General features: G+C 53.7%; 1 protein-coding gene across 3 annotated transcripts in view; it reads left to right on the top strand.

The window, feature by feature from the left end:
* PPM1B (protein phosphatase, Mg2+/Mn2+ dependent 1B) overlaps positions 1 to 12,520 on the top strand; it is a 60,150-nt gene that overhangs the window by 42,084 nt on the left and 5,546 nt on the right. Inside the window, exons 5-6 of one of the 3 annotated variants that reach the window (XM_056130538.1) lie at positions 371 to 428; positions 8,343 to 9,852. In XM_056130538.1, the coding sequence (XP_055986513.1) occupies positions 371 to 428; positions 8,343 to 8,372 (88 nt within the window). In that variant the 3' untranslated portion in view covers positions 8,373 to 9,852. Of the gene's footprint in view, positions 1 to 370; positions 429 to 6,531; positions 7,561 to 8,342; positions 9,853 to 12,520 lie in introns of those variants that run through there. The other 2 variants (XM_056130536.1, XM_056130537.1) reach the window with 2 other exon arrangements.

The following is a 12,520-nucleotide window of genomic DNA, read 5'->3' as shown; positions in this document are numbered from 1 at the left end:
AAACTTGGTTCCAAGGAGATTTGGGTGGGGCGGGGGTCCCCGTGGCCTGAGCAAGAGCCCCCAGACTCTCTGGTGGTTGAGTCGGCCGCGCCCCAAGCGCTTGGTGTCAGCGCCCACAGACGGTGCCGCCTGGGCTGGCTCTCCCGGCCTCGAGGAGACCCTGGCTTTGAACGGAGTAGTCATTTCGGCCAGGATGAAGCCCTTCTTGAGAAATGAGCACTCATAGGTTGCGTGGGATCGAATGCCGAGTAAGAGGCAGGAACGGTTCCTGACAAACTTGGAGTGGGGGCATCTCGATGAAGTGTTACTAAATACTTCGGAGCATAATCTTTGTGGCGGAGGAAGACTGAAGCGTGCCTTTTTCTCCTAGGCGCCATGTTATCGAAGCTGTTTATAGTAGGCTGAACCCACATAGAGAGAGTGACGGGGTAAGTTGCCTTTTATTCCTTCAGCATTCGTGGCTTTCTGGTGTCAGTGCTAGGGGCTGCGCTAACCTTGTGGGCCCGCCGCCTCGCTCTGCTGCTTTTGTTGGCGGCCGGGGAGGGTTGAGGTCCCCACGGCAGGGGCCGGGGGGCCTAACCAGCCTGCCGGGGCGCTTCTGTGTGGGCTGCCTTCGCCTCCACCTGCTCCTGCTCTTCCTCTTCCCTTCCTCCTCTCGCCTCCTCCTCCTCCCCCTCCCCCCTCCCCTCCGGTCTTCATTTTGAGGCAAAGAATGTGGTTCTTGGAGTAGCTCAGCGCTGCCTCCGGGACGCAGAAGTTAGTGGTCAGCGCCTGCCCTGTCCCCGCTGAGCACCTGAGGAGAGCAGCTCACTCTCACTCTGCCTGGAGCGGTGAGGGCCCGGGCGCCCGTGCCCACGCGCCTGACCCCCCGCAGAGCTCAGGCAGAGCTGCTCAAGGACACCTTTTTTCAGGGATTTTCCGAATTTGGAAATCTGACAGTGGTTGGTTTTTACCACGCGTGCCTCAGATCAGGAGCCACACACAGTCCCGAAGCTTGGTCAGTTGTAGGCTTGTCCAGCCAAGTTGAGGGGGACAGCAGCACGAGTGGACAGTAGTGCCAGAAGTGCTGGCTTTCCGGAATTCATCATGACACAGTGAAAATGTTAAGTACGGTGTTTCCTTACGTATCCCGGCTTGGGAGCTGAGCACCCCTGGGTGTTACCCAGAAACAAACCGAAAAGCAACGCTTACCGTTGCTCCCTCGCAGTGAGATGAGCAAATCTGATGATCTGGACTTGGTCTGGACCAGTTATTCTGAGTTATTCTGTGGCAGGTATCTTTTTTTTTTAATTTATTTATTGAATCACTGTGGGAAAAACTGCAAAGCTTTCAGGCTTAAGTCTCGGTCATGCAAATATCAGAATGTGGCAGGTATCTTAAAGATACATCAGGTGGTACATTTAGGAAACTGAGTCAGCAGTGCTTATAGGACGAGTGGAGGTAAGTGAGCAGCTCCCAGATTGAGCCTGACCCCTGCCAGCACAGGGGAGGGAGAGCCTCCAAGGCCACTGCCGGGCCAGGTCCTCCCTCAGGACACCGTGTGTGCCGTCCCCAAGGAGGCAGTGGGCCTTGCCCCACACGGTCTAACGGGCGTGGAACCCTGAGTTTCTCCTTCCCCTCAACCAAGGATGACTTGAAAGCTGGTCGGAAGCAAAAAATACTTGCACATCATAGATGATAAGGACAGACAGTGACCTGGCAGTGAGCAGAGCCCGAAGCAGTGGGGAAATGCTCGGGACTTAGAGTGAACTTGACCTCGAACTGTGAGGTGAGACTCAGTCTCCCCCGAGGGGGCTCTGTGGAGGGAGGCCAGGTCCAGCTGCTCTCGCAGCAGGTTGGGGGTAGACACACAAAAGTCAAAGAGGAGCATTTTTTCATACCCTTCAGAGAGACTAAAATGGCACGACAGAATATAGACTGCGACTAATCATCTTGTGACTTGTGTGGGGACTTCTGGGAGCGAAGTTTTCCAGGGGAAGAATTGGGCCGTGCAGGAAGCTTTGATCGGCAGCAGTGGAATGAGGGGGTGGCTCCGTGGCGGGGGTGGGGACGGTCTCGACAGGGCACCCTGTGACGCAGGCAGAGGCGCCGGTGAGAGGGGGCGGCTCCTGAGGACGCCTGTGGGAGTCCACGGGCCTTAGACCGTTCCCTCTCGGGGTCCAGTTCAGAGGGAGCCCCTGGCCCTGAGAGTGGGTGGGTGTCCGCTCACGAGAGGCTGCGGCACGTGGGGGCACCACAGGCTCACAGAGCTGCTGCCCGCACAACTGAGGGCACCCGCGAGGGGAAGTGTAGGTATCGGGCCACGTGGCGTGTGGGGGCTCGGGGCTCCATCCCCCGTGCCTGGGGGGCCCTGAGCACTTGCCACGGCCCTGGGGGCCGCTGAGCACCGCTGTGAAAGTGACCTTTCCAGTCTGGCTCCAATGTTGTGCCTCCCTTGGGCTTTTTGCCCGTGAGTGCTGTTGCTCTGCCCGGGCTCCTGGGCGCCCTTGGTGCGTGGCACCCACTCTTCTTGCTGTCGAGACTGCCCTGGCAGGCACTCATTCAGGCAGACTCAAGATTTTTGTTCATGTTAAAAAGGAAAACCTAGTGCTAGTCAGTCCTACTTAGACTCCTGAAATGTGTTCTTTTCTCGGAGACAGATTTGTTCTGGTACCATTAGGAATTAGGGTTCGTTAGGGTCAGGGAGATGGTACGGTGGGCAGACGCTCGCCTGGCATGTGGCCCACCTGGGCTTGATCCTGGAGTCCCATTACTGCCCCCAGGACCCACCAGGAGTGACCCTGAGCACTGCTGGGTTGGCCCCCACAACCAGAAATTGGGGATTTATTCATTTTTCATATATTAGAGAAGATCTTTCAGATAACAAATATAATGCTACATGCTGAGTTGAAAGTAAGTCAAATGAAATCTCTCCAGAGTTCAGTGTCTGTGGGGGTCTCTGCAATAGTTACCGAGCCCCCTCACCCCTGCCCGCCGAGCCCCAGTCCAGACTCAGGCTCGCTTGGGAAGCGCCCTTTTGGGCCATTCTTGGCCTCCATTTGGGGGGTTTTGATTTCTTCGGCAGGGTGGGGCCCATTTGCGGTGGTGCTCGGGGATATCGCTCCAGATGGGCTCTGCTGGGGGCCCTGTCGGGGGCGGCTTGCTAGTGTCCCATCTGGGTCGAGGTGCCCACGGCCCTGCGTCTGTAGGGGCGCGTGGTGACTGATCCAGAGGGCTCTTCGTTGTGGGGAGCTGGCTCCGAGCTGACTGCGCTCGGGGTGCTGGGGATTGGGGCAGGGCCAGCCACGTCCAAGGCAGCGCCTCCCCTGATTGCTGGACTGTCTCCGTCCCCTGGGCCCAGAACTTTCTCATGGAAGATCGTCTCCATCCCGTTAGTGCTTATGGCTCTGCCAGGCCCCAGCACTAACTCGCAAGCCACCGTGAGGGGGAGACCACTGTGGGGTCTCCAGACAGTTTTGGGGGAAACGCCCTTCCAGGCAGGGCCCAGGGCCCTCTGCAGGACACTTGTGTTCAGTGCTGGGGTCCGAGGACGTGGTGCCCCGTGACTTCAGTCCGCAGCCACCCCTGCTTGGCTGCCCTTCACCCCCGCGTGCGGAAGTCCGTCCTTCGGGTCAAGTGGCCGTGGGCAAAAGGCCACTCGGGGACGGTTGTTCCCCGACTCGTGCTCGTATCGCTTTTTCATCGGATCTCCAGTTCCCCTTTTTGGGTGCTTTGCTTTCTGGGTCGTACTTGGTGGTGCTCAGGGGACAGGTGTCTGCCCCCCGCAGCCCCCACTCCACAGAGAGGCAAGTGGCTTGCTCAGGTTGCAAAGTGGAACGTTCTGCAGCCAGAGTGTGAATCTGAATGGAGTGACTCTGGATCTCTAAATTTTTCTCTGGGCACAAGTTCTTGCCTGTCTGAAACAGAGATGACATACGTGTGTTCTGTCCACTGTCCAAGGAGCTTCACGAAAAAATGGAGGCAGAGGCCACTGTTGCATCAATGGACTCTGTTTTTGAGGAAGGAGTGATAGGACAGATCCCTGAAGAACAGATCACTCAGGATAATTTATAGTGAGTTTAGGACTATGTGAGTAGTAGAATCTTAACATGTTTTTTTGGTCGGGGGTATAGCTGGTGGTGCTCAGGGCTGAGGATTGCGCCCAGGCTGGCATGCACAGTGCCAACTGCCGCCCACTGTACTAGCTCGGCTGCCCTAGTTCTTGGGACTCTTTGCTTTCTTACTGGTGAAACCCATTTCTATGGGGGAAGCTGTGCTCTTAGAGAAAGCACTCACTTTAGTCACTGTCTAAAGTGGCTTTTTTTTTTTTAGTTGGTTTGCTTTTTTTGCAGGGTGTCCCCCCCACCCCCCCGCGGTCCTGCGGGTGCTGCACGCAGATCATTCCTGGCAGGATTCGGGACCACGTGGGTCTGGGATGCTGGGGACAGAATCGGGTCGGCCACGGGCAAGGCTAGCCCCACTCTCTGGATCTAGCTCCAACAAAAAAAAACACTCCTCCCGTTGTTCATCGATTTGCTCGAGCGGGCCCAGTAACGTCTCCATTGTGAGACTTCTTGTTACTGTGTTTGGCATATTGAATACTCTCGGTAGCTTGCCAGGCTCTCCGAGAGGGGCAAAGGAATCGAACCCTGCTCAGCCGGGCTGGCCGCGCGCAAGGCAAACGCCCTACTGCTATGCTATCACTCCACGCCCAGATTTTTGTCCTGAAGTTTCATGGCTCCTGCAGGGTCAAGGAGATGACAGACTTCTGTCGGAAATAATTTGAGGTCAGGTTGCAACATAACTTGAACTACTCAAACGAGATTAGGAGACCAGGAATGGGCTGAGGGACACGGGGCTCTGTCATTACTGTCTTGCCTCACAAGTTCGGGTCGCCCTCCTGTCCAGGGCAGCTGCGGGGCTTGGATGGCGTCTCTCGGCGGTTCCTTTCCCGGGGTGGCACGTGCAGGCAGGAGTGTAGAGAGGCTGCTGTCCGCGGAGGCGTGTGCAGTGACGTGCCAGCCTCAGCTCAGGCGCAGGGAGCGGCTCCGAAGAGGTTGTCGCCTGCGCTCTCCTGCGGAAGCAGTGGAAGGGCTGGGGGTGGTTCAGCCACCGTCTCTGGTCCAGATGCACCGCACCAGCGTCACAGGAAGTGAGATTCCCTACCACTCTTCGGCCCCACGTGGGGGTGGGGCTGGGTCTCTGGGGCTGGAGGGGGCGGCTTGGTTTGGGCGGAGTTCCCTCCCCGCCCCGCCCCGCCCCGCAGTGCCTGCCCTGTGGCACCCAGGAGCCGTTCAGGCGCCCACAGAGGCCGTGCCTGTGCTCAGGACAGTTTAAAGGACAGTAGTCGACACTGATAGATTTTTTTTTCTTCAGTTCGGCAGTTGCTAACATCTGACTCTATTTCGTTGATCTTCCTCTGTATGTGTATCAGTGCCATGCTTCGTTTTTGACGGAGTTCTAGGGTAGCGAATCTCATTCGTCATAATATTTTACCTCGGAGTATTTGGGCATGTAATTCTTAAGAATGAGGCATTTTCTACAGAATTGTCCCCGTATTGTTTAAAAGCCCCCTTGGTCCCTGGATGGGCTGTTACCGTGGTCCCCCTGGCGTCTTCCAGCAACCCACCCCATAGAGGCCGCCCAGGGCTCCAGAATGTTCCGTGCTGTCTTGCTGTTTCTCGCTTGAGCCTCTGCCCTATTTTCCTTCCTGTTGGGAATTAGCGTTATTTGAGCCAGAGTAACCGTTTTTGGCAAGAACATAAGACGGTGCTTTGCCCTTCCTCGCCACCCACCTGAGGGCGCCCAGAGTGTCGGGCTTCTCCCTCGGGCCCCTCAGCTGCACACAAGGTGAAGGAGACTCGTGGAGAGCGAACTGAGGCAGTTTAGTAATTTGTCTATCTTGACTAGTTTTGTTTTGGTTGAAATAACAACAAAAGTAAATACGTTATTTATTTTGCTTTTTGGGTCACGCGATGACCCAACAGGGGTTACCTCTGGCTCTGCACTCAGGAGTTACCCCTGGCGGTGCTCAGGGGAACATATGGGATGCTGGGATTCGAACCCTGGTCGGCCGCGTGCAAGGCCAACGCCCGACCCGCTGTGCTATTGCTCCAGCCCCTAAAAGCAAATAAAACTTTTATCCGTGAAGTTTAAGGTTTCAGACGTACTCGGAATGCAGTGTTCCTTTTCTGTCCACTGCCTTCCGGTGCAGCAGAAACGAGGGGCCCAGGTCAGAGCCCTCGCTTCCTTTCCTGTGGCTTCAAACACTAATCTCGGGCGGGCGGGCGGTGCTAATTCAGTGTGGCCAATCCGTGTTTGCTTTTGAAAAGAAGTTAGTTTTAGGAAATGCTTACGGTGGCGCTGAATTCTAATAGAGTGAATTTTCTCAAATAACAGTGTAAAGTTGGGGGGCGAGGAGGGGGGCCGGGCGCGGTCCTGCTCAGGCCCCTGTCTCCCCGGGGGAGGCGCGGTGTTTTGCTGTGATGTGTTGGGAATGCCTGTCTATCCTGGTTTGTCTACTGACACTGGGGTCTTGAATCTTAACAAAAGGCCTCCGAGGAAGCCGAGGAAGGTGGATCCCAGGGGAAGTTGGTGGAAGCCCTCAGGCAGATGAGACTTAATCATAGGGGCAACTACCGCCAGCTCCTGGAAGAGATGCTGACTAGTTACAGGCTAGCTAAAGCGGAGGGCGACGACAGCACTGCCGACCCCGCGGGCCCCGCGCCTCCCCCCAGCGGGGACGCGGGCCACCCGGTGACCATGCAGGAAGGCCCCTCGGAGCCCCATGGTGATCGTGCCGACTTAGACAGCTCGCGCGAAGATGCAGGGACAAAGAGAAGTGGTGACGCAATATGATTTGACTTTGTGGTGACATTGCCGTGACCTTTGCTTGGATGGTTTTTCACCCGGAGGCTCAATGTATGCATTTCTATCATCGTTTTGTTACTGAATTTTGGAAAACTAGTTTTATTATAACCTTCACATAGCCTTGTTTTTTAAAGACAGCCTTTGCATACACTTACAGATAGCTTCGACTGCTATACTGCTCTGAATCTATTCAAATGACATGTCATTTCCTATTGTATGCTGAAATGGGGCTACAGTTACCACGTCAGCTTCCTGTACGCTAGAGAGGGCTTAGCGATCATTGAGCGTGAGATGCGGCCCCTTGTGGGAGAACTCGTCGATGTAGAATGACTCTTCACATGACCTACATCTCAGCGCACGCATGGTTATCTTTGGAATAAATTGTGTTTTTGTTAGGAACTTTCGTTCTTCGAAGAATGGCAGATGTGGGCCTGTAATTTTTTCCCAGGATGATGATTTGTGTGTTCTTTTGATGTGTTTATAATTCATCTCTGTAGTTTTATTTTTAGAAGTTCTGAGATACTGGATGTGTGGTTTCCTCCATTCTCTGTATTCTTTATGCAACATAATTTTTGAAAAAAACCCTATGTATTCATTGGTTTGTGTATGTTCTGTATGGCTAACGGACATCAAACTCTATGTCAACCAAGTGTTTAGAATGGAATTATTATTGTTTAAGTCTAAATAAAATGTGTGATGTGCAATAATTGATGCATGTTGTAATCATTTTAAAATTGATTTTTGTATGCAACCAGGTTTGTGTATTGAAAAAAGTGTCACTAGGAATTCATTTGTATTTATATAAAATTTAGAATCCTTTGACTTGATCTTCTCTTGTTGATGGAAAGGAAAACATTTTGAGAAATCTTGCCAAACGTAAACGTACTGTTTCTGTGTGGTTCAAAGTATTAGTCTTTGGACAGTAGGAACACATGATGGACGTGTCAGAAAACTCAGGCTGCGCGTGCCCAAGCGTGCAGGGCTCAGCTGGAGTCGGTCCATCTGCCTGAGACACGTCAGGGTACGGAATACTGTAAATGGTGACGCGGCAGGTGGATGTTTTGTTTTTGTTAAATGTGTTCCTTTTACTACAGGTGACTTGGTCACATGGGAAAGTTTTTCCCAACGGGACTGTATGTAGGACATTAACTTTTCGTGTTTGTATCTATCATGTGTCTAAAGTTGTTTCAAGGTACCCTAAGTTGACACTGTGGAGTCTTCAGACATAGCCCATGTTTTGATCTGTTTTCCCAATGCAAGAATGTTCTTGAGTGTTTGAGAAAGAGGAAGGCGCGTGGTGGAGAGGGAGGAAGGCCACCGGCCGTTAGCTCTGTGCATGCGCGTAGCCAGTGCTCACGCCCCTAACGTACCTTCCGCACAGAGAGAGGAAGGTAATTTGTTCATCTCATTTTGCTTTCTTTTGAAATTCACGCCGCCCTCGCAGTGCGCAGGCGAACGATAGTAACGATGTTCTTCCTTCTCTTTTCCTGTAGGGTGCTGGAGATCTAGAAGACCCATGGTAGCCTTAGCCACCTTCTAAAATGCTTTTGATTCTGAAAATTGGGGACAAACTTAATCACAATTTTCTTCAATACAAGGGAAACTATTCTTGTGGATTTCCAGCGTTCTGTGCTGTGAGCATCTCCTGACGCCGTCACTCGCCGCGTGGCGGCCAGCACCGGGCAGCAGCTGCTTCTCTTTTGAACCTTTGGCCCTCGAAGCAGCGGAGTTCTCTCAGCAGAGGCCCAGGCGCCAAGCGCTCGCGAGGGGCGTGGGTGGTGTGCTCGGAGGACGCCCGGCCAGCACCGCGGCGGGAGGGTGGGGATGCTCCTTTTTTCAGCTCTCCAGGGCGGCAGCCTGGGCGGCTCTGTGACTTGAAGTTTCATTTAGGCGATTTACTATAGGGTATATATTTATTAATTGTTATTTAATTTTTTCCAATTTTACCTGTATTACCAAACTGGGTTCTCCAATAATGTCCAAATTGTAATGTTGCCTGCTTCCGGATAAAGTGTATTCGGCAATAACACTATAAACCCTGCAGATTTTATGCATGTATCGACTACGTTCGTCAGCTCTTACTAGAAAAGCTTTTGAAACCAAATGGATTAATTTATGGCTATTTATAATTTGCTTTGACATCTCACTGCGGCCTTTTTTTTATGATGAGATTTGCCTTTATAATGTAAATTGTGATTTTTGTTTTACATGTGGGTTTCTATCGTTTTACTTTTTCAGCTTTTGAGATACAAGTTTTGTGTAATTTGGTATAATTTTTAACTGTTTACGTTATTTTAAAGCTCAGAGTATCACATTGAAATGACTCATAGATACCTTTTAAAAGATCTATTTTAGATCTAGGGGAATATCCCAGCGGTATTTTCAGAGGCTCAGTAACCTTTCATTTTATAAGTTGGGCACGGTACAGAGTGGCTGTCACATAAGGTACTTGAAGATTATTTGTTTCATCCTCTTTTTACATTCACCTTGAATTCTTTTGCATTTTGTTTGTATTAATGCTGGAAGTGAAGAGTCAAGTATTCATCGGAAAGAGGCTCTCAGGCGGGAGAAACCCTGGTCCCATGTTGTGGGTGTTCTGTGCCCCGCCCCCCACACCCACGCGGGGCTCCGCGGGCGCCCTTGCCCTGGTGTGGTTAGAACGAGTCGCCATCTGCTCCTGGTGTCAGGCCTCCCTCCTGCTTTCCTGGGGCCCCGCAGCCGAGGGGACAGTGGCCCCGAGCATTTGACGGACTGTGCAACTGGCTTTTGGTTTAAAAGAAATGATTGCCACAATATATTTTTATTTATTCGTTAGATTTTAGCTTTGTCAGTTCAAGTGCTTTACATGATGATGTTAAACGCTCCTTGTTCCTCTTCTGGGCTTGGACGGTCGGTGAAAGATAGGGAACGAAGAACGCCCCTGCCGACGGCCCCTCCCTGTATGCCTTGTGATGTCCTGCGCTCCAGTGAGTCACCTGTCACTGAATAAAGGACTGACACAGACCGTGTGGCACATTACTCTGGTGCTGTTCAGAAATAAAGCGCTCGTTTTGAATGTTATTTTAAGCCTTTTCCTTAGTTGGGATACTTGCTGTGAGATTTTGTCTTGTGCCAAGCACCGTGGCGCTCAAGAGTTGCAAGGAGGGCTTAAGCGCCCTGGGCGTCCAACACCAGCTAACCCTCTCTCCTCCGGGAAACCTTTCCACACCGCAGGAAAGACCTTTCCAGCACCTTGGGTGCAGGTGGGTGAGTTAGCAAGAGAAAAGCTGTGTTCGTGTCATCCGCATCTCCCACAGACGTTGGGGGCTTTGGGGGCCACGGCCACCGGTGCTCAGGGCTCGCTCCTGGTTCTGCACTCGGGGGTTACTCCTGAGTGGTGGGGCCTGGGGGGACCGTCTGGGGTGCTGGGGGTTGAACCTGGGCTGGCCTGTTGCAGGCCAGGCCCCGCTCCTGTTGAAGCTCCCCAGAGCCATCCTGTGTGGGTCGTTTCTGTGATTTTATTGCATGTGAAAGGAAAGCCAAAACCTTTAGCATCTGTTAATTTGTTTTAAAAAAAAAAAAGGAATGTTACATGTCAACATGAGTAACCGTGTTTTCTGAAAGGATACTTTCCCCCCCAAATAGAAATTGCCTCAAAGTAGACTGGCCTCTGTGGTGAGCCTATCAGCCCCGGGCCGGACCCCTGAGAGGAACCCGGCTCAGCACTGTGGGCAGCCGGGGACTTGGACCGTCTGGCTGTGTGGGATGGTCCTGCGCTTGCCGGACTCCGAGACGTGTGCCGGGCCGTGGCAGGGCGGCCCCTCCAAGTGCCTTGCCGTGTGATGCCAAAGGGTCTCGCTGGGGACCACGCCTGGCAGTGCTCAGGGCCCCGGAACATCAGTCAAGACAGCGGCTCTCGGGTCACCGTCTGTGTCGGGGCTGGGCCGTCGCCCTGGGCGCTGGGCCGCCTCCTTTTCCTCGGAACGTCTGTGACGTGTCAGGATTTCAGAGGCTCACCACAGGGGTAGTTCTTCTAAAACGCTGATTTTCATTTAAAAGATGGTGACAAGCACTGTCCGTTCCCCTTAAGTGACCATCTCCCGTCATTTGAGGGGAGGCCGCCTGCTGGAGAGCCCACCGTGTGCTGGCCTCTCTCTCAGATGTCTCCCCACGCGTGGATGGTAGCCTGAGACATCCCTGCTGGAGAACCAACCGGCGCTCCGTGCCACCAGCTCGGGTGCTCAGGCGGTGAGACCACAGAGAGGCTCCGGGGCTGGTGACGGCGCTCCGCGGACAGACCTCCCTCTCTCGGGCGGGTGGCAGCGAACGCCCACTTTCCACTTGGCTTGGTCCACACGGAAGTGCCTCCCGCTTTGCCGCCATTTCTCTTTGCACAATTAGTTTGAGTGTCAGTATGTTGACGAAAGAGTAAGTCTTGGCGTTAAAAGATCCCTCAGAGCCATGGCAATGGGACAGCAGGAGGGGAGCTTGCCCTGCACACGGCCGACCTGGATTTGGTGCCCGGCATCCCGTTTGGTTCTCCGAGCCCGCCAGGAGTCAGCCCCAGCACTGGCGGGTGTGGTCCAAAAACAAAAAAGAGGAAAAAAAGAATCAGTTGATCTCAAGTTCCCTTGGCAGGTTCCTGAACTCCCGAGACTTCCAGAATTGCCCTCACCGCTTTGGGTTTCTAGAGGGTTCGTTTGCCTCGATTCTCAGGACTCGGGTCTGACAGAATTCAGCTGGGAGTGGGGAGAGAGGTCTCCCGAGTGGCTGGAATGCTCAGCTTGGGGAAGCAGGGAAGAGGCCGTGGAGTCTTCAATTCCCGCTCCCCGGGAAGTCCCTAGGGTGGGTTTCCCCCGGTGCAGGAGTGGGTGGCACCTCCCCTGTGTGGGCCCAGGGCCTGTCCTGGTCCCACAGAGCAAAGCTGCTAGATTGTCGCCGCCTTTCTGGGCCTTCAGTTACCGTAGGTGAGCGTTGTTTCTTTGAAAAGTTCTCGTTTCTGGACTTGGCCACCTCAGACTGAGGGGGGACTGACTGGCCGAAACAGGCTTTTCTTTTTTTGCTTTTTGGGTCACACCTGGTGATGCCCAGGGGTTCCTCCTGGCTCTGCACTCAGGAGTTACTCCTGGCGGTGCTCAGGGGACCATATGGGGTGCTGGGAATTGAACCCGGGTAGCCACAGCCCTACCCGCTGTGCTATCTCTTCAGTCCCTGGGCTTTTCTTTTTTAATGATGTTTCAGTGGGTCAGACTGTTGACGTTCCTTTAATTGGGGTCTTCAGAACCTGTCACAGTCGTGCTGGTGGGCCAGAGACCGCTCTGGGCGTGGGTGTGGCCCAGAGCCCTGAGAGCCGGGGGCACCCGTGCTCAGTGACAGACTGGGCGTGTTGGTCACGGAAGTGAGGCCACTTCCCCCTGAGCCTGAGGTTTGGGGTTTGAGTGTTGGCTGGCCGAGAGCTCCAGCTTGATTGCTCACAAAGGTCAGTCTAGGCTTCGGGTGTGGCAGGCGGAAGTTCCACAAGGCCACCATGTCTCCCTGGGTGCTGGCAGGCGCCTGCCTTTCGGCCAGGAGGAGACTGGGTCCTCAGGAGAACTGGCCGAGTTCTGAAGCCAAGAGAAGTCCTGCCGGTCTGAAACTAAGCACAGGGCGCCCTCCCCTATCCGTTTGGCAGTAGTGGGTGTGGGTTGGGGCA

Source organism: Sorex fumeus, unplaced genomic scaffold, assembly GCF_029834395.1.
Source record: "Sorex fumeus unplaced genomic scaffold, SorFum_2.1 ptg000079l, whole genome shotgun sequence".
In the NCBI taxonomy this organism is placed as follows: Eukaryota; Metazoa; Chordata; class Mammalia; order Eulipotyphla; family Soricidae; genus Sorex; species Sorex fumeus.
Note: the sequence above shows the minus strand (reverse complement) of the source record. Positions and strands in the feature narration are given on the sequence as shown.